Below are 23,653 nucleotides of genomic sequence, written 5' to 3' on the forward strand. Positions count from 1 at the left end.
CTGGGCCTGGCTGGGCTGGGAGGGCTTTTCCAGCCTCAGGGATTCCATGGGAGAAGGTGAGGAGGGCTCAGGATGCAATGTTACCCTGTGCCAGAGGAGCTCTCCCAGGAGCTCCTCTCAGCTTGGGGAGTGCCGAGAGTTTGTCAGAGCAGCTTTTTCTGGCATTTACTGGGATCATTTCACTGACATTCCTCTTCCTGTGACAAATGAAATCCATAAGGATTTGCCTGTGGAAGTGTGGAGACCCTTAACACTCCAAAATTGTGGTGTGTGTCTGTTGGAGTAGTTGGAGGTGACACAAATAATCTTTTTAGTTCTTTGGTCAGGGAAGTGTGGGATGCTGGTTGCTCTGGGCTGATTTAGTCTCCAGCTGTTCAGGGATGGTGGAAGACTGTGGCTGCTCCCAGTCTGGATTTGGCCATTCCCAGAAAGTGCTGTTGGTTTTAGGGAAGCAAACACCTGAACTTCAAGGATGGGCAGATGGATGTAGTGATCTCCCTGCCGAGAGGCTGTGCTAGGCAGTGCCCAGTCCTTTGGCTGGGAGGAGGTAAAGGGGGCTGAGAAGAGGCAGCTGCCAAACCTGGGCACAGGGAAAGGGCAGCTTTGCCTTTAACTGGAATTGTTGGCTTTGGGCATATTCCTGGTGTGGGCCGTTCTTGAACTGCACTGCTGTGTGTCAGCTACTGCTGCCAGGGAGTACCTGGGAATGTGGGGGAATTCCTGCATTTCCTGCTGAATATGGAGGAGGGTTGGGTAATACTGGCATTTTTCTGGTTAATAAGGCATTGTTTTAGTAATACATGTTTTTTCTGGTCGATATTGTCAGTTTCTTTTGGCTGATATGGGTTTTCTCGGATCGTTACGCCCATTATTTTTGGTTAACATGGCATTTTTGGGGTAATACTGTTTTTTAACACTGGAATTTTTTGGGTTAATATGGCATTTTGGTTTTGCTAGTTCTAGCTTTTTTTTTTTTGCTTGTATTGCCATTTTGGGGGTACTATGTACATTTTTTTGGGGGTAGTACTGGCTTTTTTTGTTAATCTGGCACGTTTTTGCCTAATCTGGAATTTTTCAATGGTGGAGCTGCAGGAAAACACCACACAATTCCCTGACAGTGTGCCCAAGGAGCCGTGGGGATTGTGCTGGATTTGTTGCCAAACTCAGGGAGTTGGAGCAGAGTTTGTACCTGTTTGTGCTCGGGGAGGAGATTGAGGAGAGGCAGCAGGGAATGTGCTGTAAATAAACCATGGGGGGGGAGAGGGAATTGGGCCCGGCAAAACTCCCCTGGAACAGCAACTGCTGGGAAGTGCTGAAGTGGGAAGCAGAAGGAGGGTGGATTCCTGTAATCCCTGTGCAGTGCATTCCCCTTTGTCGTGTTTGAAGCAGTTGGCAAATAGGGTTGAACAGGAAAATCAGTCCTGGAAACCCCCGGGATTGCTGTGGGATTTCCACAGCCCAGGACACAGGCTGAGATGGGCAGGAACTCCAGCCATAATTGGGGGTGACACCATAATTTTAGGAACACCGATGTTTAGTGCCACCTCCTTACCTGTGGTGTCACTGGAATGTTGGCGTCCTTGACCCCACAGGGCTCTGGCGGGGTTTGGAATCGCACAGTGCCATGGGGCTTGTGCTGAAAGATTCCGGTGGGATTGCTGCCCTCGGCAATGAGGGAGATGGAAAATGAGTTTGTAGGATAAGCTTTCAATAAAACCTGCATTCTGCTTTCCAGGTGTAGGGAGAAAACCTGATATATCCCCAAAATGTTTAACAAATCCTTTGGAGCTCCGTTCGGAGGCAGCACTGGCTTTGGGACGACTTCAACCTTTGGGCAAAGTAAGTAAAATATCTAAGGTGGTGTTAAGGTGGTTTTTAATGAGGTGTCTTTTCCTGGAGTGCAGCTCAGAAAATCCCATGGAGGTGGTGATCCCTCATGGGATGGAATTAGGGAGCTGCTGGGTGCTCCAGCTGGCTTGGATGAAGTTCAGGAGCCTGAGCTTTTAGTTTGGGCAGACACCAGGATTCCACGGCTGCTGTGGAAGCTTCCCTCTGTAGGAAGAGCGGAGAATGCAGTGCTTAGGGAAGGTGGTCTCGCTGGGGTTTTTTGGGGTTGCAGTCAGTACTGGGTTTGTTGGGAAGGCTTGGAAGGAAGAGCTCTGTTGTGAGGGGTGCTCGTGGCGCTCCAGCCGTGCTCCCAGCGCAGCCGTTGGGAAGGGGCTCACTGGGCTCTGCTTCGCAGATGCCGGCTTTGGTACCACCAGCGGAGGGGCCTTCGGAACATCGGCCTTCGGCTCCAGCAGCAACACCGGGGGCCTCTTCGGGAGCACGCAGACAAAGCCAGGTACTGCCCCAGGGGAGGGGAGCGGGGCCTGCAGGGGGAATGTTGGTGAAAAAGGGAGGGAGGGGGAGAAAGGGAAAAACCCCCAAACCAAGGAATCCTCAGCAAAAAATAACCTAGTGCCCTCCCAAGCCCAGAACAAGAACCCATCAAAGCTCCCAAGCAAAGGAGGTTGTGAAGGATTAACAGCCTGTTTCTGTCTGCAGGAGGGTTGTTTGGGTCAACCACATTCAACCAACCAGCCACCTCCTCCACCAGCACTGGCTTTGGGTTTGGAACATCCACTGGGACATCAAACAGCCTCTTCGGAACCACCAGCACTGGCCTCTTCTCATCCCAGAACAATGCCTTTGCACAGAACAAGCCAGCTGGCTTTGGAAGTGAGTGAAACTGGTGCCCCTCTGCTGTTTGATGGGAGAGCAGGGGGAGCTGGATCTACCTGGGGGCTGGGACAGGGGGCAGGGTGGGGCTGGGGGTTTCTCCTGGAGGATACAGTGACATCCTTAGGCCCACAGCAGCCAAGGAGCAGCCCATGTGCTCCTGAATCTGTAGCTGTGATGCCAGCCCTAAATTTGAAAATAAATTGCCAGAGGCGGTTGGCTGGAATTTTTTTATTCTGAAGTCTCTTTTGGTGCTGCTTGATTTTAGGTTTTTATCCTGTGGCAGAGCAGCTACAGTTGGGTTTGTCTGTGCCAGGAGAAGACAGGGAATGCTGTTAAACTCTTTTGTAATTCCATGAAGCAAAAGCAACTGCTTGCAGCCCCTTCTGAGAAGAGACAGGGAGCCTTGCTGATTCCCTTTATTATAGAATTACTGTATTATTTTCTTCATGCTTGTCAGGAATAGAAGGAAACTGGCTGCTGTGGTTTGGTGTTTCTGGAGTTCTCTTCACAGCAGAGAACTGGATTAGCAGCACCATCAGTTTCCAGTTCTGTTGTCAAATTCTTTCTCTCAGCTGTTTTTTCCATTTTCAAACCAGTTTCTAATTTGAATAAAATATTAGGGTTTAAGTTTTAAACTTCAGGTTTGTTTTAGTACTGATGATGTTATTTTTTTATGCTTTATTCAGACTTTGGTACGAGCACCAGCAGCGGAGGGCTCTTTGGCACCACCAACACCACTTCCAACCCCTTTGGGAGCACATCTGGTTCTCTCTTTGGCCCAACCAGCTTTACTGCTGCTCCAACTGGCACAACTATTAAATTTAATGTAAGTTCTGCTTTTTCTTCTTAATCCAGCCCCTTCACTGTGGGAAGCATTCAGTTTTGCAGTTGTTCGTGTGATGTCTTGGTCACTGAGATGAAAAAATGAGTTTATATGCAAGTGTTCTGAAATTATTTGAAAACATCCCTTTAGAGGGACTGTTGCAGTGGAAATAGGTGTCATTAACTCCAGGTTTTATCCTGAATTTGAAAAGCTTCTCAAACACCATAGGATTTCAGACTTGTGGGATTTAGAGCTGTGCTATTGCTGAAGGGGTAGAGGAGCTCCCAAAGCTGAGCCTTCCCAGGAAGTGCCATGGAATTGAAGGTGATCCATGGCAAATGCTGGCAGCAGTAATGGTTACAGACATCTTGGGATGGGTCAGGATCAGGGCAGCCCTCCTGAGCCAGCCTGGCTTTCGGAATGGGACCTGGAAGGAGAGGAGTGGTGTCCTGCCTCCTCTGGACGAGTCCCCTTTAAGACAGGATTCAGTAACTGCTACTAAGTTCTGTGGCAGTTGGACCTGGAGGGAGGCCTAGCAGAAAGGCCTTGAGGAACTGGGCTAACTGGGGCCTGCTGGAAGAGGGACTCCTTTCCCCAAAAACTTGTTCATGCAGATCTCGTCCCTCTTCATTTCTGGATTGTGCTAGTGTAAGGCTGAGGCTGTGGGGGCAGAGCTGTGGTGCTGCCTGGGCTCTTGCAGTACTGCTGGTTTGTACTTTCATAGCACTGTTAAAAAAGGGGGGATAGTGAAATTCATGCAGAGCTTCAGGATTTGTGTCAGTAACTGAGGTAAACTGCTTTTAAAGTGAAACCAAAAGCAGAATTGCTGGGAGTTTTTTTGAGTGCTCCTGGGGTAAATTCCACTGTTGATTGTCATTGAACACACCCGGGTGAGGCCTCAGCTGTACAAATAATGATGGCATCATAAAACCATGAAATCACACAAGGTTTGGGTTGGGACCTTAAAGTCCATCCAGTGCCACCCCTGCCATGGCAGGGACACCTCCCACTGTCCCAGGCTGCTCCAAGCCCCAATGTCCAGCCTGGCCTTGGGCACTGCCAGGGATCCAGGGGCAGCCCCAGCTGCTCTGGGCACCCTGTGCCAGGGCCTGCCCACCCTGCCAGGGAACAATTCCTGCCCAATCTCCCATCCAGCCCTGCCCTCTGGCACTGGGAAGCCATTCCCTGTGTCCTGTCCCTCCAGCCCTTGTCCCCAGTCCCTCTGCAGCTCTCCTGGAGCCCCTTTAGGCCCTGCAAGGGGCCTAAACCTGGAGCTTCTCTTCCCCAGGTGAGCACCCCCAGCTCTCCCAGCCCAGCTCCAGAGCAGAGGGGCTCCAGCTGTTGGAGCATCTCTGTGGCTTCCTCTGGACTCGCTCCTACAGCTCCGTGTCCTCCTTATCCTGGGGCCCCAGGGCTGGAGGCAGCTCTGCAGGTGGGGTTTTGCCTGGGCAGAGCAGAGGAGTCACACAGAGCCTCAGATCTGTGCTAGGTGTAGGATTTCCCAGGGCCTGCAGGGAGTTCTCTCTGTGTTCCCTCAAATTCATCTGGATTTTAACCTGGCCCTTCCTCCCTGCCCGGCAGCCCCCAACCGGCACTGACACCATGGTGAAATCCGGCGTCAGCACCAACATCAACACCAAGCACCAGTGCATCACTGCCATGAAGGAGTACGAGAGCAAGTCCCTCGAGGTCAGTGCAGGGGGGGACACAGCCTTACCCTGGGCCTTTCTGGGCCATCATTACAGTCTGTGCTCATTAATGGAAGAATGTTAATGAACCTTCAATATCTGCATCAAACGCAAGAGATGTTGTCAAGTAAAGCAATTAATGCAATGCCACGTTAATTGCAGTTGGGTTTAAATGCTTAATGCAGGTCTGGAAGAGCTGAAATTCCATCTTGTCAGAAGGACACAAGATCCTGTTGAGAACAGATCCTGCTCTGCAGGATCCCATGCAGAACTCATTTGTTTATAATAAACTGATGTTCCCAAGGATTTAACCTGAGGCCTTCCCATTCCGGTTGGTTTGTTTGACCCTTCAAAACAGATCTTTTATGAAAAGATCTGAAAAACCTCTGGGAAGTCAAATTGAAGCCTGAACATGGATCTAGGTTCAGGTCTTGTTTTTAGTGTCCTTATTTTTAAAAACATAGATGTTGCAGCTTTTCTTGAGCCTTCACCTTGGGGAAGGTTGGGTGCTGTGTGCCTGTGGTAAGGACACTTGTCTGCCCTTGTCCTGTGTAAAAAGAGCTGGATTTTCCTCTAGGAACTCCGTTTGGAAGACTACCAGGCAAATAGGAAAGGACCCACGAATCCTGTAGGAGCAGGAGCAACTGCTGGCTTGTTTGGCTCTTCCACTGCCACGTCCAGCACAGCCACGGGACTTTTTGGCTCTTCCACTACCAATACAGGCTTTTCTTATGGACAGAATAAAACTGCTTTTGGAACCAGTAAGTACTGCCTGGCCCTGCCCTTCCTGGGAGTGCACGTGCAAATATTCTGTTAAACCATTTAAAATTCGGTGGTGCAAAATGCTGAAACACTGCTGTGAGCTCAGAGTTGTGCTGCTTGTATTGCCAGCATTCACTGGTGAAGCTCTTTGCCATAGAAATCTGTTTTCTTATGTTTCCTTGGAAAAATTGAAACAACAATTGGATTTTTATTAGTTTTTGGTGCAAACTGAAAGGTAAGTAGATCATAGAATCCCAGAGTGGTTCAGGTTGGAAGGGACCTTGAAGCTCGCGCAGTGCCACCCCTGCCATGGCAGGGACACCTTCCACTGTCCCAGGCTGCTCCAAGCCCCAATGTCCAGCCTGGCCTTGGGCACTGCCAGGGATCCAAGGGCAGCCCCAGCTGCTCTGGGCACCCTGTGCCAGGGCCTGCCCACCCCTCACAGGGAAGGATTTTTTCCTAATAATGGGTATTTGTGTTTATGGAATTTGGCTGTAAACAGATCCAGATCCTCCAGGCTGTAGGAATGGAGGTGGTTGTTGGATGAGCAGAGACAGCAGCCAGGGAGTGGCTGGAGCTGGGCCAGGGCAGGCTCAGGCTGCAGAGCAGGGGAAGGTTCTTCCCCCAGAGGCTGCTGGGCACTGCCCAGGCTCCCCAGGGAATGGGCACGGCCCCGAGGCTGCCAGAGCTCCAGGAGCGTTTGGACAGCGCTGCCAGGGATGCCCAGGCTGGGATTGGTGGGGTGTCTGGGCAGGGCCAGGGGTGGGATTGGGTGATCCCTGGGGGTCCCTTGCAGCTCAGGAGCTTCCATGACCTTTCTCCCTGTTTGAATGCCAGAGTGTGGGATCTGCTGGCTTTGGTCTCTAATCCCCGTGTGGTGTCCCAGGTACGACCGGCTTTGGCACCGGCACCACGGGCGGGCTCTTTGGGCAGCAGTCTCAGACCACGAGTCTGTTCAACAAACCCTTCGGCCAGGCCACCACCACGCAGAACACCGGCTTCTCCTTCGGGGGCACCAGCACCCTGGGCCAGCCCAACACCAACACCATGGTAAGAGGGGCTGCAAGCTGGGAATGGGGCTGCAGCTGCTCCTGTGGGACATGGGAGGCTGTGGGATTGGGATGTTCCTCACATCCCAGTACAGTGTGGTCAAAGCAGGATGCTGGGCTCTGAAGGCTGCGGTGGAGAGAAGAACCTGCTGCCAGTCAGCTTTGTTCCTGACAATTGGAGAACAGTCAGCTGTTCACCAATCATGTACCCACTCACCTCCTCAAGCAGCTGCTCTCTAGCAACTCCTGTGCTTCCAATCATCTTCACACAGATTATGTCATTCCATGATTAACCCTCTGTGGGAATTCAAATCCTGGGCTTTCTGGTGACAAATGAGCAGCATTTGTGGGCTTTTGTGACAGATTCTACATAGCTGTAACTTGTTGCATAACTAGAGGCTTTGGCTCCAAATATCCTGTGTTCTTTGTGAATTTGTTGTGAGTTCTCCCAGAAAACCCTGTGAAATGTTTCTTTTCCATCTCCCCTGCTCAAAGCAGTGACGAAATTCCAATATCCTTTAAAGCTTGGAGCATACCTTTTTTGGGTTTTTTTTTAATTTCCTTGTTGTAACTAATGTCTTGGAGGAGAGCTAAAGCTTCTGGAATGCTCTTCACCCCTCCTCTTCCCCAGCACAAAGGCAAATGTAGCATTGTTTTATTGCCTGATTTTGTGTGTTGGGTCTGTTGTTGTCAGTGCTGGACTTGGACAAGCCTGGGAGCATTACCTTAACCTGGTTCCTGTTTGTAGGGTCTCTTTGGGGTCACCCAGCCCTCTCAGCCTGGAGGCCTTTTTGGGACAGCTGCCAATACAAATGCTGGGACTGGATTTGGAACGGGAACTGGCCTTTTTGGACAAGCCAACACAGGATTTGGTGTTGGTGGTTCGGTATGTCTGTGCCTTCATAATACTGAGAGAAAAGCAAGCAGAGCCCTGCTCTGGGGTGCTGACCTTCACGGAAGTTCTGTTAGCGTAGGAATTAAGATGTCTGAGATGCAAAAGTCAGGTGGTTTGCTGTAAACTGGAGGATAAACAGGTGTGGTAGAGTCCTTTTTTTAACAAGTGATGTGTGCAGTGGTGAAAGCAGCAGGACAGACTGAGGTTCTCAGTGCCTGGGGGTGCCCCAGCATAGGATTGGAAATACAGGTTGTAAGGTGTGATGGACCAAAACCAACCTTGGTTTTTGATATTCAGTCATTTTGGTTCTGCTGGAGCAAAAATCACAGGATCACTGAGATTGGAAAATTCCCTTAAGCCCCTCGAGTCTGACCCTAACAGCTGCTTTTGGGGGGTCTTGCCCACAGCTTGGGATAACCCCATTCATGGGAAGGTGGGCTGGGGGGGCTCAGTTGTGCTTGGCTTTAGTTCTGCGTCCTTGCCTGCAGCCTAACACTGTTATGATTCCTGTGGTATCAGCCTCTCAGGTTTCCAAATTCCTGTTGTTTCCTTTCAGACCCTGTTTGGGAACAAGCCTGCTGGATTTGGAGCCACCACGACCAGCGCTCCCTCGTTCGGTACCACCACGGGCGGTGGCCTCTTCGGTAACAAACCAGCTCTGAGTTTAGGAGCCCCTGCAAACCCTCCCAGTTTGGGGACAGGGGAAAAAAAATGGGGTTTCAATCATTTAAAGCTGTACTGTGTGTACCACACACTGCTGAGAGCACGTGCTAAGTATTGCAGTGTTGGATTTGTCATGTGAGCCACGGCCCTGCCGCAGGGAAATGTGCTGGGTGCTGGGTTGTGCCTTTGCTCTTGGTGGGACTCCCTGACTCCGGAAGTAGATGGTCAAGTGCCACTGTGTTGGTGGGTCCTTAAGGGAAGGTTCAGCCTATGATGGCCAGGAGAGCCCCTGGGATCCTGGGGAGCGTTGGGAAGAGCATTCCCAGCAAGTCAGGGAGGGGATCCTGCCCCTCTGCTTGGCCCCAGGGAGACTCATCTGCAGTGTCCTGTTCAGTTCTGGGCTCCACAGTTCAGGAAGGAGCAGGAGAGAGTCCAGTGAAGGCCACAGAGATGATTTGGGGTCTGGAGCATCCTTGATGAGGAGAGGCTGTGGGAGCTGGGCCTGGTCAGTCTGGAGAAGGGAAAAGGCTGAGAGGGGATCCATCAATCCATCCAAATCTCTCCAGGGGCTGTCAGGTGGTGCCAGACTCTGCTCAGTGGTGCCAGTGGCAGGACGAGGAGCAATGGCCAGGAACTAAACCACAAACAATTCCAGCCCAGCCTGAGGAAGAACTTCCTCCCATGGAGGGGCAGAGCTCTGGAACAGCTGCCCAGGGAGGGCCTGGAGTCTCCCTCTCTGGAGACATCCCAACCCCCCTGGACACGCTGCTGGGTCACCTGCTCCAGGGGACCCTGCCTGGGCAGGGCTTGGACTGGGTGATCTCCAGAGGTTCCTTCCAACCCCAACCATTCTGTTGTTCTGTTGTTGAAAACTCCTGAAATCAAAGATTTGGGGAGCAGAGGGGTTTGTTAGGAGGCTGTGAACGCCCTGTGTTGCCACAGCAGCACTGGGGGAATTGGGGTAAAACCAGGGATCCCTGGGCTTGGACAGGTGTCAGGAGATCCTGCAGTGAGGGTGAAGTCAGTCAGCTCCAGTTTAGCTGGTGGCTGTTGTTCTCCTTGGTGGTGTGAAGGACCAGCATCCTGAGGAACTGGGTGTTGTGTTCCTGGTGGCCTCTGACCCTGATGTGAGAACTGATGTCTGGTGAGTGTGTGACTGAGCAGGAGGAATGTGTAGGGATGGCTGAAGGGAGTGGCAGCTTCTTTTCATGGGACTCTGAAATCTCTTTTGCCTTCTTAATCCTGGATTTCAGAGCAACAAAACTGTCTCTAGAAGTGACTAGGCGGGGGTTGGATCCTGACATCCCTTTCCTGGGGTGCTGTTTTGTGTTGGTTATTTAAAGACAGTGGGGCCTGCCATGCCTTTAGCCTGCTGTGCCAGCCTGCCAGGATAGACAGGGAAGAGCTTTTGGGAACTGGATGCTTCCCAAACCGAGCTCTGTGCAGTTCTCAGTGCTCTGAACCAGGGCAGCACCTTGGCAAGCAGGGTTTGACTGTGGTGACCAGTCCTGGGCAAACCTCCCAGGGGTGTGAAAGGTGCTTCCAAGTTCTGGTTCTGCTGGTCAGGGTCTCCATAGCCCCACCAGTGTGTTGGCACTGTTTGGTGGAGACCAGCCTTTGCAGTGTGTGGTTTTGGTTTGCCTGTGTAGCAGTTTGTAGGAGGAATGGAGAGGGAGTTGGATGGAGAGAGTTGGTGCACACCTGCCATTTTTCAGGTTAATCCTGGCTTTGTGTTCTAACCAAGCATGGGATGGGGTCAGCATCTGCAGTAGAACTGAGCTCACGGTAGATTTGGGGTGGCCTTGTTGCAGCTACAGCTGTGTCCTTGAACTGTGCAGATCGGAGTTCCCACCTGCTCTGTGATGAGGGTCAGAGAAATGAGTGTGTGGTATAAACAGGATGAAATGAGGTGTGTTCCCTTCAGGCACTTAAAAAAAGCCAGCACATTTTACTCTGTTGCCAGATACAGCAGCATCCTGTCAGCTCTGCCTTTCAGGGAAACTTGGAAGTTTGTAACAAACTGAAAAGCTTAAGAAGGCAGACCAGCATTTTTCTGTGCTGCTTTAATGCTGTATTTATAACTAAAATATGTTTATTACCAGTGAAGTCCCTTCTTGCTGACTGTCAGTTTAACCTGCACTGCTGGAAACAGTGAGAAATTTGACCTTGACTGTGGCAGGGCTTTTCGACCCTGTGATGCTTATTTATTTCAGTTTTAATTTCATCTCTAATGAGCTGCTCATTCTGTTGAAGGTTTTGGTGCCAACACTGCTGGAAATAGCTTGTTTGGAAATAAGCCTGCGACTGGGACTCTGGGAACTGGACTTGGGACAGGGTTTGGAACAGGTAAGCAGTTTCCCAGCTCACTTCTTGGCTGCAGTGCTGGTCCAGCCTGGGAATTGCCTGTAACTGTTGCAGTGGGGATACTGCAACATACATATATCAAACCCTGAAAAGATACCTTCCACGTGTAACTGAGTTAGGAAAGGCTGGGAAAGTTGTAGCTTCAAGCCAGGATGTCTCAGGGCAGCTCCAAGGGGAGCTTCTTAGCACAGTTCCAAGTGACCTGATAGAAATTGGGCAGCACTGGTCACACTGGTGGGACTGGTGAGGTCCTCTGTGCTCAGAGCCTCTGGTCTGATCACGAGGCTTGAGTGTCTGCAGGCATCCATGGGCGTGGAGAGTGTTTCCTGCAGTTTAATAAGGAATTGATTGTTGTGCTTGTGAACTTGTCACAGTCTTGTAGTAAATGACAGTCACCTCTCGTGTCACAGCTCTGGGGGCAGGACAGACGTCCTTGTTCGGGAACACCCAGCCAAAGCTGGGGGGAACGCTGGGAACGGGAGCATTCGGAGCCCCAGGATTCAACACCTCCACAGCTACCCTGGGCTTTGGGGCCCCTCAGCCTGCTGTAGGTGAGTGTCCATGAAGCTGCTGCTTGCTGCCTTGTTCCCATGTGCCTGAACACAGGAGCACACCTCTCCCAAAGGGTTTGGAATGACGAAACATCTCCTTGAGGCCACTGCTGTTCTCAGACGCAGTGCAGACCATGTTAATGACCCTTTTTTTGCTAGTTATATGTGTATTTTTAAAGGAACTCAAAGTTGTTTTACACGCCCAATAATTGCACCTATTTTAGAGCGTTGTTTTCAAGATTGGTAGCATTTCCCATCGTTGAATTTGGGGCAGCAAGAATAGATGTTCACAAGGAAAGTAAGGGAAGTGCAGCATTGGCTTTTTCAGTACTTCCAGATCAGAGAGGCCTAGAGGCCCTTTATTATCAGGAATGCTGTGCCATTGGGACAAAAATAAAACCCAGTTGTCTCCAGCTCTCCTCATGACTTCCTGCAGACCCAGAGAGTAAGCTGCTGTTCTGAGAGTGGTTTTGTTGTTCTTTGGGAATGCCCACATTCACCCTGGTTTTGTTGGAATTAGAATTAAGCTACTTTTGGTGGCTGGAATGTTTCATGGCGTGAACTCTTAGAGCATTTTGATAGGAATTAAAATTAGATGGTATAAGATGGAAAGATTTAGAATCCATTGTAGAGGGCACTTTAGACCTGTATGTTTGGTTGTGGTAGCAGGAATGTCAAAATTCTGCATGAAATGTTTTCCCTGCACACCCTTCAGAAGCCAGCTGGATTCACTGAATATTCTGGCAAGCCAGGCTCTCTCCACTGCTCTGTAGCTCTCTGTGCCCTCAGCTTTTCACCCCTGAGAGCTCAGTGAATATGGTTGCCCTCTCTGATGGAGGAAGGAGATGCTGTGAGAGCTGTTGTGTTTCTGCCTGCCCTGGTTCTGTTCCCAAAGCTCTAAAACTAAAATGCTGCTCCTTTTGTAGCTCTGACAGACCCCAATGCCTCTGCAGCCCAGCAAGCTGTCCTCCAGCAGCACCTCAACAGCCTGACCTACTCACCCTTTGGAGACTCCCCACTCTTCAGAAACCCCATGTCAGACCCAAAGAAGAAAGAAGAGGTGAGTGCACATCTGCACTGAGCTCATTTATGGGTGACACTTGAAATTACCTTGGTCTGTGTGCAGCCTTCACCTAAATGCACAGTGAGCAGCCAAGCAAGTTGCCCTCTGTGCTCTCCCAGTGGTACAGTGGCTGTTTACCCTCCAGGACACAAAGTGCTTGATTTATTCCAGTGGGAAGTTCCCTGCCCATGGCAGGGGGGTTGGAACTGTGTGATCTTTGAGGTCCTTTCCAACCCAAACTGTTCCTTGATTTCCTTCTTTTGCCTGCATCACAACCTTGGCTGTGGAGTTCCTGTGCTCACTGCTGCTGATTGGGAATAAAGATGGATCATTGTTAATGCTTGGAATAATTGCAGTGCTTTGCTTAGGACATCTCTGAGAGTCTCTGATAAATCTTTCCCTGTTGCTTTGTTCAAAAGATGACAAACACTTCCCAGTCTTTTGAAGCGTTAGGGGAGGTTCTAAGTGGCTGCTGCCCCAGACAGGTTCCGGGGGCTGGAGGTGAGCCCTGCCTGGCAGCTGGAGCCTGGAGGGGCACGTGGATCCGGGCTGATGGATGGGGCTGTGCATGGAGCCCTCTAACCTGGCTGCAATTGCTGCTTCCCCTTCACCTTCCAGGGCCCTGGGTGGGAGCACCCTAAAGCTCTGTCCCCATGCCCTGAGGGTTCCAACTGTCCATCTTTCTATTCCAGAGGCTGAAGCCAACCAACCCAGCAGCCCAGAAGGCCTTGACAACCCCCACCCACTACAAGCTGACCCCACGCCCCGCGACCAGAGTGCGGCCCAAGGCCCTGCAGTCGGCGGGCTCGGCCAAGTCCCAGCTCTTTGATGGGCTGGATGATGATGAGCCTTCCCTGTCCAATGGAGCCTTCATGCCAAAGTGAGCTTCTCCTTTGTCTCTGTGTGAGAATCTTCTGTAAACTCCTGTATATTACCCTCAATCCCGTGGGTTTGTGCCCTGGTTCAGATAGGAAGAACAAGCAAGTTGTCTGTAAGAATTCACTAGAACTGTTTTCTGTAGAGGAGGTAAAAAGGTTCGGCTCAAACTCTTAAGGCCAAATAAGCTGTAAAATGAGGTCAGGCCACAATGGGAGTAAAGCTCCTATAAAGTCATTTAGGAATTCTTACAAGGAAAGCTTGCACAGGGTAATACTTCCTGCTCCTGAACTGGGAGTGTCATCAGGCTTGCTCATGCCCTTACTGTGGAGGCATATTTCTGGTGATTTTACCCCAGCACTGGTTCTGTTTCAGATCCACAGGTGTTTCTGTGAGAAATAAATTGTGGATCTGCCTGAGTGAAGCTTTGGGTTCAGTTTTTAGATGCATCAGTGGCAATCAAATAGAAAAGGGGTTTGGAAAGGCTTGGAGTTGAGTGAAAACAAAGAGCAAAAGACTGAAGTGACCCTGCAGTAAAATGAACCTGCACCTGTGGGCCAGACCTTCTGTACTTCTAGAAAAGCTGATTTGGGAAACAGAGAACACTGTGGTTTGCTGAACTTGGCCTTTGAGCCTTTCACTGGCTTGTGCTTTTTACACCTCCACATAAGCCAGAGCCTTAAATGGAATTCCCCAAAAAATTTTAGGATCTCTGACAGAAGACTTGATATGTCCTGGGTGTGGGAACAGGTCTCAGAGCTGGGTCCTGGTCCCCGGAGCATCTGAATAAGTACGAAATATATATTTATGCACTGGACAGGTCCAAATTTCCCTTCCTTGGTGTGTTTTGCTTTTAGGAAGAGCATCAAGAAGCTGGTTCTGAAGAACCTCAGCAGCAGCAACCTGTTCTCTCCCGTGAGCCGAGAGAACGAGGACCTGGCGTCGCCGTCGGAGTACCCTGAGAACGGGGACAGGTGAGGAGTCACCCTGCAGGGGTTTGTCCTCAGCAACACAAACTGGTTCTGCCTGTCCCTAAATACTGCTGTACTGCAGCCACTTCTTCTCAGGGATGTCACTTCACTGTTCGTTGAAAGCAATTGACCTGCTGGGAGATTAATTTCCTCCTGGAGCAACCATGGGTTCTTCCTGTGTGGGCACTGCCAGGTCACCCCACCCAAAATCCGGGTCAGAGAGCAGGGACTTGTTTTCTGGATGAGTCTCTCTACGTGCCCTGTAGCAGGAAACCAGGACATTCCTTGAGGGAAGTGCTAAACCTGACTCTGAGGGGAGAAGAGCCTCCCCTGGTCAGTCCTCAGTGATGTGGGAATTGCAAGGAGGTTCCACTGATCCTCATGCCTCATATTTCTATTTTCTATATGTGTATTTTGTACAGATTACAATGAGGAACCTCTAAAGCTACATCTTTGCCCCCAAAAGCCAGAATTCCAACCTCCTCTAAAAAATCTGTGGCTATATTTCAGTTGAGCTCTGATTTTGCCTTGGTTTTCTTTTAATCAGGGTCTGGAAAGAACCTCCTGCTCAGCTCACCATGTTGGTTTTATTGAAAGCTACTACAATAAGAGCTGCTGTGGGAGTGAGGTCACCCTGGCGCTGTGGGCAGAGGGTTTGGAGCTGTGGGGTTGCTGTTACAGCCCCTTTTGAGGCTCCTCTCCAGCCTGAGCTCCCTGTTCCGCTCAGCTCTGCAGAGGGCACGTGTTTCAGTCTCCAGCACCGTGGGGACTGTCCCAGTCTCTCACTGTCCTTGCTGTAGTGGGAGCCTCAGTGGCAGAGGTGGTCAAGCAGGAGCAGAGAGAAGGGGAATAATCACTGACACTGACCAGTTCATGTGGTCCTGTTGGCTCTTTGTGTGGAAAGAGCAGAATTTTAATCATTGAATCACAGAGTCTCCTGAGCAGTGAGGGACCCACAGGGGTCATCCAGGTCCAGCTCCTGGCCCTGCACAGGAATGTTGGTGTAGGTCTCTTAGAATGTAATAATTGACATTATCCTTCCTCTGCCCAGGTTCTTCCTGTCGGTGCCTCCCGAGGAGAACCACAGGCAGGACGGGGAGCAGGAGGAGGAGGAGGAGGCCCACGAGGTGACCAGGTTTTACACCAATCCCATTGCCAAGCCCATCCCCCAGACCCTGGAGGGCAGCGGGCACAAACCCCACTCGAGCGTGGACGACACCATCGTGGCGCTGAACATGCGCGCAGCCCTGCGCAATGGGCTGGAGGGCAGCAGCGAGGACGCCTCCTTCCAGGAGGATTCCCTGCAGGATGAGCAGGACAAGGAGGTGGAGGCCGTGCACCAGCTGCATCCTGCAGGTGAGGCTGGCGGGGGCAGCGTTTCATGCAAGTGTTCTGCTCTTTGGCACCCTCAGCTTTTGCTTTTTCCCCTCCTCCTTTCACCAGAATACAAATCTTGCATTCCTTACCTACTGCAGAAATCTTATCTGCTGAGTCAATGAGGATTTAAATTTTATCCCCCAATTTTATATCATGTGTGTTGGAGTTTTTTAAACTTGAGAAGGGAAAAGGAAAAGATCTGTTAATCGTTCCAGATACTACTTACGTGGCATGTAATGAAACTGGCAGGTGGCATGTGCAAAAGAAATGTCTCTAGACATTTTGTAGATGCAAAATGCTTTTGGAAAATACGAAGATCATTAGACAACTTAATAGATGAAGAAGAATTGGAGCCTGTTAAATGTAGAAGAAGCTGCAGCTTGGTCAGCAGCGCCCGAGGCCCCAGGCTGCTAAAGCTGGGAGAGCGTTTCCTTCAAGTGTTGATGCATTTGCAATTTTTCTTTTCCCTGTGCACCATCTTCCCTTGCTGTTTGCACACCTGCTGCTCTCTGGCAGGTGCCTGGGCTGGAAGAACCTGCCAGAGCAGTTGGTTTAAATGTACTCTGGAGGCTGTGGAATGAAGGTGTTCTGCTGTCTGTTGGCTTTGGGTGCACTGATCCTCAGTTCCTCTGAGGCTTCCAGCTGTTCAGGCTGGCAAAAGAAATGGGATGGGATGACAGTCTGGGAATGTTGATGCATTGCTGCCAGCCCTGTGCTCAGGGAATGTTGTGTTGCAGGGATTGTTCTGACACGAGCTGGGTACTACACCATCCCCTCCCTGGAGGAGCTGGCCCGGCTGACCAACGACAGGAACGAATGTATTGTGACAGACTTCACCATCGGCCGCAAGGGTGAGACCCCCCCAGCCTTCCCAGGGCTTCACCCTGATCCAGGGATCTCTGGAACCCGAGTTCCAGACCCTCAGTCTGACTGTAACTGGTGCCCTTGCTTTGGGAGCAGCTTGCATCAAAGTCTTGTAGGATTTTGGGATAGAATAAATCACAGTATCACAGACTGGTTTGGTTTGGGAGGGGCATTAAAGCTCATCTCATTCCATGGGCAGGGACACCATTCCCTTTCCCAGCTTGCTCCAAGCCTTGTCCAACCTGGCCTTGGAGACTTCCAGGGATCCAGGGGCAGCCACAGCTGCTCTGGGGCCTGCCCACCCTCCCAGGGAACAATTCCTGCCCAATCTCCCATCCAGCCCTGCCCTCTGGCACTGGGAAGCCATTCCCTGTGTCCTGTCCCTCCATGCCTTGTCCCCAGTCCCTCTGCAGCTCTCCTGGAGGCTCTGGAAGTGGCTCTGAGCTCTCCCTGGATCCTTTTGTTCTCTGGGTGAACAACCCCAGCTCTCCCAGCATTTTGATATCAGTGTCAAAGTTGATACTGCTCCTCCAGGGGTTTCCTGGGGAAGGAGGTGTCACTTTGCTCGGGAGACAGGACGGGGCTGGGTGGGGACAGGAGGAGCACAGCAGGAATGTGGGCTCTCTGGCACATGACTTTTCACAGACAATTGTGACCTTTTGGGTTGTTTTGCAGGTTATGGATCGATTTACTTTGAAGGAGAAGTAAATCTAACAAACTTAAACCTGGATGAGATCGTACACATCCGGAGAAAAGAGGTTATTGTTTACCCTGACGACGAAAGAAAACCACCCATTGGGGAAGGGTTAAACAGGTAAGTGTTAGATAAAGATGATTTTTAAAATCCTGACAGTCTGCTATGTTTGCAGGCAGCAACCAAGAGACAAATCCAAATGTGCGTTCAGTTTGCGGCGTTAATGAGTTACTTGCGAATTTCTGAACCACAAATTGGGTTTAAAAGCTGATATGAGTTCCCCGGCCCAGCTTCCCCATCCCTGTTCCCGGGCAGCTCTGCCTCAGCCCCTTGTCTCTAAGCCTGTGTTGTGCCCTCCCAGGCGAGCTGAGGTCACCCTGGACGGGGTGTGGCCCACAGACAAAACGTCGCGGTGCCTGATCAAGAGCCCCGAGCGCCTGGCCGAGATGAACTACGAGGGCCGGCTGGAGGCCGTGTCCCGCAAGCAGGGCGCCCGCTTCAAGGAGTACCGCCCGGAGACCGGCTCCTGGGTCTTCAAGGTGAGGGCATCACACGCACCCTGAAGCTGGAATCGCCTGAAAATTTGTAATTCAAGTGGTTTGCTAACTTGGGACAGCTGTGCCAAGTGCGTCGGCTCTGGTGAGAACTGTCCTCACCAAAGCAGCTCCTCGTTACTGGGAGTGTTCAGGGTTGGGTTGGACAGGGCTTGGAGCAGCTTGGACTAATGGGAGGTGCCCCTGCCTGTGGAATGAATGAGCTTTAGGGTCCCTCCCAGTCCAAACCAGACTGCGGTTCTGTGGTGAAACCTGTGGCCCCAGACCTGCCTAGTGTGGGTGGTTTTTGTCAGTGGAGAGGCTGAATTTGTTGTAGGTGTCCCAAGACCCTGTGTGTTTTAGGACACCTGTATAGGGCACAGTTACACCTGCCCAGTGTTCAGGCTTTCCAGAAATTTCACTTCCAAGCTGTGACATGTTTGTCCTTCTCCTTAACACAGGTAGCACACTTTTCCAAGTATGGCTTGCAAGATTCAGATGAGGAAGAGGAAGATCATCCTTTAAAAGTGGACACCAAGAAGTTAAAGACCACACCTGTGCCACCCCCAGGGCACCTGCCTCCCCAGCAGATGGCCCTGAATGGCAAACCAGCACCCCCAGCTCAGGTAGAAGGAGAACAGTGACTAAAGGGGGTTGATGACATGGAATTTGGAGAGTAGTTGGTGCCTGGGAAGGGGGTGGTTGGAGTAACCTGGAATCTGGAGAGTGAAGCCATACAGAAACTCTTCTGAACTCTGGCTGAGTGGCTGCATGTTGTTTTCCTTTGAGACACTTGACATTGCAGACTGAGGATGGGGCGGGGAGGCTTTCAACCCTTGTTTCTTGTTTGAATTCTAGTCTGAGTTTGGCAGATTTGCACCTCTTCTGGAAGAACCCTTGTTTTTGTGACTATTAAATGCACGCCCGTAATGCCAACGCTGTGTGCTGCCTGCCTGGACAGTGATGCTGTGCACTCAGTTGCCTTTACCACCATTAGTGTGCAAGACTGTCTGCTTTCTATTTTAAGAATGTGCTCTATTTTTATTAAAATAATACTTTTTGTAAGGCTGGCTATATGCTGGCTTTGTAAACATATTTGTGTTGGATGTGACTGCTTTAAACCTTTGCAAAACATCCTCAGTGCTGGGCCCATTTTACACAGGAATGTTCAATCCACAGGCAGTGTTTGATCCAATTCACTGGGAATACCAGGAGCCCAGGTGGGCAAGAGGCCAATGGCCCCTCGGCTGTCCCAGCCGTTGTGTGGCCACAGCCCCAGGGCAGGGATTGTCCCCCAGGGCAGGGATTGTCCCCTGTGCTGGGCACTGTGAGACCCCTCCAGGGCTGTGTCCAGTTCTGGGCCCTCAGGGCAGGAGAGCCCTGGAGGGGCTGGAGCGTGTCCAGGGCAGGGAAGGGAGCTGGGAAGGGGCTGGAGCCCCAGGAGCGGCTGAGGGAGCTGGGAAAGGGGCTCAGGCTGGAGCAAAGGAGGCTCAGGGGGGACCTTGTGGCTCTGCACAAGTCCCTGACAGGAGGGTGGAGCAGGAAATGGCCTCAGGTTGTGCCTGGGGAGGCTCAGGTTGGATATTGGGAAAATTCCTTCCTGGAAAGGGCTGTCCAGCCCTGGCACAGCTGCCCAAGGCAGTGGTGAAGTCACGTCCCTGGAGGGATTCCACAGCCCTGTGGATGTGACAGTTGGGGATGTTGTTAGTGGTGGCCCTGGCAGTGCTGGGGAATGGTTGGACTTGATGGGCTCAGAGGTTCTTCCAACCTCAAACAGTTCTGTGTTTCTAACATCAAAGAACTTTCCCCTGGCATTCAGTGTGAGTCTCTGCTGGCCACTTGTGTGGCAGGAGAGCAGAGCTCTCCAGGCAGGTGAGAGGGGCCTGATCCCTGTCCAGCAATTCCAGAAGCACCGTCTGCTCCCTGGGCAGGACATCCTGCTGCTGGGGCAGGCAGAGGGGCTGCCAGCTCTGCTGGATTCTGCATGGAGAGTCCCAGAGTAGTGGCCAGCTGCTGCTCCAGCTCTCCCAGCTCCTGGGCTAATTAACACCCACTCCTTCATCCCTCTGCTGGAGCAGATCCCTAATTATTTGCATTTTGAGCTGCGCACTTGGCTGCCCAACAGCACCACTTCAGCTCCCCTTCCTGCTTCATGTTGAGATTGGGGGGACCAGAGCTGAGGTTTTAAACCTGCAGGAATACTGGGAATATCTCTGGTATTTTCAAACATTCTTACGCATTCCAGTGTACTTAGCAAAAACCCCTCCGGCTTCATTAACCTCTCTGACTTGCATAACATTAACTCAGGTTTTAATTTCTGAAATAAGGAAAAACATCATCTGGTTTCCCAAAACCCTAAGAAACATCATAGCATTGCTTAAAACTTTCCAAACTCTTGGTGCAGAACACACCTGACAATATTATTATTTGGGCTGTAAGAAGCATTTCGTATCTAGACTTGGTTTTTGTTTTGTCTTCCCTCACTAACTTAAATATTAATGAATTTATTAATGTTGCAAGGGAACCTGCTGCATTAAAGCCCAATGAAGGGAGCAGTGCAACTTGTGTGTTTGTAACCATATTTTGACTTGTAAATCTGTTCCACATGCGGGGCCAGGCTCAGATTCTACATCTGCCACTCAGTTCTGTCCTCACAGATCCCCAGGGTGATTTTATCTGCCTCAGCTGAGAACCTTCACCCCATCCTGGCTGATTCTACAGGGCTAAGCACAGCTTTGTGAGTGTGCTCCTTAATTCCTGAGCAGGATTCCCAGGACACTCCCTGCCTGGGTTTCCTCACTCCTGTTCTTCTTCAGTGGTCTGTGCTGTGTTTTTTCTGGGAAGCTGGAAGCATGAGGCTTTCACAGGACATGAAGCTGAGTCATGGGTTGGTTAAACTGGAGCCAAACCAGTACGTGGGAGCTCAGGTCCCACAGAGTGAGCTGGGCAAAAGCACAGCCCATGACAGTGAGCAGAGTTAGCCATGGAATCATGGAATGGTTTGGGATGCAAGGACCTAAAAGCCCATTCAGTCCCACCCTCTGCCAAGGGCAGGGACCTATCCCAGGGTGCTCCCAGCCTCAATGTCCAGCCTGGCCTTGGACACTGCCAGGGATCCAGGGGCAGCCCCAGCTGCTCTGGGCACCCTGTGCCAGGGCCTGCCCACCCTCCCAGTAACCATGTAAAATGCAGTTCTTTGTGGAAAGCAGGCTCTGTGATTGGAATTTGTGCCACATGGCATGGATTTGGGAGGAGGGGAGGGAGGCAGGACACACAGAGCTCTCCATTCGCTGGGCACGTGAGAACTGGAAAGCTGAAGAGCAGTTTCCTAAACTGAGTGGCGGAACTGGGAAAGCTCCAGGAGGGCACCGCTAATCTGGGACTGCTCCTTCCCTGGTATGGCACACCCTGAAGGTTCTGTGTGCCCATCTCTGACCTTGGTGTGGAACCTTGGCAGAGCCAGGAATGCTCCGCAGCACCCACAGGTGATGGTTGCGGCTGTGGCTGTCCTGGCAGAGCTGTGCTCTGGGTGTGACGTGGCCTCTGTATCCGCAGCCCCCGGAGCTGGAGCAGCTGGGCAGGGTGGTGGAGCTGGACAGTGACATGGCCGACATCACCCAGGAGCCAGCCCAGGAGCCCTTGGCAGAGGACGCCCTGGCAGAGGAGCAGGAGGCAGTGCCGGCATCCACCCACATCGCATCCACCCAGGGCATCAACCCCTACGTCCTGCAGGTCAGTGTCCTCCTGCCCCTTGACCTCCCCAGGAGAGGGCTTGGGAAGTGGAGCACTTCTCAAGGATGGATTTGCCTCCCCAAGGGTATTCACACACCAGCTTGTAATGATCCCGTGGTGTGGGATTGAGCTCACACAGCCCATCTCGCTGTTCTGGGGGAAGCCTCGCACGTGGGAGGCTCAGTGCTGATGTGAAACACCTTAAAGCCAGAACTCGAGTGTGGGCACTGCAATAAGCTGAACTAATACCAGAGCAGCTGCCTTGGGCCCCTTCTCCCTTGGTGGAGAAAAAGGTGTTGGGATAACTGGTCTTGGTTTGGGGCTTGGTGTTGATGCTTTTATTTCACAATACCACAGAAGGTTAAGGTTGGGGAAAAAACATAAATCCCATCCAGTGCCACCCCTGCCATGGCAGGGACACCTCCCACTGTCCCAGGCTGCTCCAAGCCCCAATGTCCAACCTGGCCTTGGGCACTGCCAGGGATCCAGGGGCAGCCCCAGCTGCTCTGGGCACCCTGTGCCGGGGCCTGCCCGCCCTGCCAGGGAACAATTCCTGCCCAATCTCCCATCCAGCCCTGCCCTCTGGCACTGGGAAGCCATTCCCTGGTTCCTGGCCCTCCAGGCCTTTGTAATTTTTGTGGAAGGACAGTACCTTGAACACTCTTAGGCTTCTATGTGTAATAACAAATAGACAGAAGTTATTCCTTAAGATGACAAACAGCAGACAGAGCTAAGATCTAAGAAATCAGGATTATTTTGGGATGTCACCCCCATCCCCAGCAAGTCCTGTGCACTGATTTAACCAGTAGTTGTAAAACCTCATCCATCAGGTGACGAGCCTGAGCTGTGCCTCCACCGTTCCTTGGAATGTTTGCAGCATGGCTGTGTTGTTTGGTCATGTGCTGCACGTAGGAGTTTTTTTGGGTGGGAAGAGCTATTTTGATGAGCTGAGTGAGCTGCTGCTGTGGGAGGGATTGCTGATGTTCTGGCTTGGCTTCCCACATGCTCAGATCATGAAAGCTTCCTTGCTTGCTGATGATGACGACCTGGATTTGATCCTGGATTATCCTGGGAAGCAGCCTGTCAAGATGGACACTTCCCAAGAGATCTGCTCCCCGAGGCTTCCCATTTCAAAATCACAAGGACAGAAAAGACACACAGGTATGGTGAGAAACCACAGATTGTGTGAAGAAAGTTGCATTTTAACATGAACAGGCAAAATCCCGGGGTGTGCAGCAGTTCCTTCCTGCCACTCTTTCCTCCTCTGTTCACCCCTGCCCTGAGGGCTGCGAGTGCTCTGGTGCCTGGAGCACCTCCTCACCTCCTCCTCTGATGCTTGCACTGCTCTTTTGGCTACTTTTTTTTTTTTTTTTTTTTAAGATCTCCCAGAGGCACCAACTTTGCAGCTTGGTTTGGAGGTGGCCTGTGGTGGGTCTGCTGTGGGCACCAGCTGTGCCCAGCACAGGGTAGCCCCTGCCAGATTCCCCCAGTGCCCAAACCTTGCCCCTTACACCCAGTGCTGCACCTACTAAATGGTGCTTTCCTTAGGGATATTGAGGAATACCTCTGGGAGCAAGCAGGAGGATGCTCCCTGATTGAGAAAACCCATTAATTCATATCTGTTAATCAATTCCAAGCCCACGTGATTGACAGGAACAGACCTGAGGTGTGTGTGGGGCCAGCGTGAGCCCTGCTGATCCGTGTCTGACACCCCACTTCTGGTCTGATGTCCCTATTCCAACATTAAATTAGGGACTTCTTTGGGAACGGCCCAGTTTGGGGTGGGGCTGTGCCTTTCCCGTTCCTGGGAGCACCCCATGTGTTCCTTTGGGCAGTGCTGGAGGGTCAGCAGGACTCAGCACTGCAGACAGTCACACTGAGCTCCATGTTCCCGTCACACCATCCAAATGTTTGCCACTGGCTGCTCTGGGAATTCCAGGCATTCCTGAAATCCCTTTCAATGTCCCAGTGTGCCAGAATCTCCCCTGAAATCCATGTGCCCTTCCACTGAAACGTTCCTCCTG

General features: G+C 51.5%; 1 protein-coding gene across 1 annotated transcript in view; it reads left to right on the top strand.

Annotated features, from left to right (window-relative positions):
* Positions 1-23,653, top strand: part of LOC121672264 (nuclear pore complex protein Nup98-Nup96-like) — a 35,866-nt gene that overhangs the window by 5,805 nt on the left and 6,408 nt on the right. Inside the window, 21 exon segments of the mRNA XM_042044867.1 lie at positions 1,736-1,839; positions 2,243-2,344; positions 2,548-2,721; positions 3,411-3,550; positions 5,129-5,236; positions 5,813-5,996; positions 6,884-7,047; positions 7,795-7,932; positions 8,498-8,585; positions 10,858-10,950; positions 11,379-11,519; positions 12,446-12,579; positions 13,275-13,462; positions 14,316-14,432; positions 15,481-15,785; positions 16,544-16,657; positions 17,346-17,484; positions 17,726-17,903; positions 18,359-18,523; positions 21,453-21,629; positions 22,640-22,790. Coding sequence (XP_041900801.1) covers positions 1,767-1,839; positions 2,243-2,344; positions 2,548-2,721; positions 3,411-3,550; positions 5,129-5,236; positions 5,813-5,996; positions 6,884-7,047; positions 7,795-7,932; positions 8,498-8,585; positions 10,858-10,950; positions 11,379-11,519; positions 12,446-12,579; positions 13,275-13,462; positions 14,316-14,432; positions 15,481-15,785; positions 16,544-16,657; positions 17,346-17,484; positions 17,726-17,903; positions 18,359-18,523; positions 21,453-21,629; positions 22,640-22,790 — 3,073 coding nt within the window. The 5' untranslated portion in view covers positions 1,736-1,766.

The sequence above is a fragment of the Corvus kubaryi genome, unplaced genomic scaffold (assembly GCF_017639235.1).
Source record: "Corvus kubaryi isolate FWS band 111438036 unplaced genomic scaffold, C.kubaryi_AGA036_p1.0 46026, whole genome shotgun sequence".
Taxonomy (NCBI): Eukaryota; Metazoa; Chordata; class Aves; order Passeriformes; family Corvidae; genus Corvus; species Corvus kubaryi.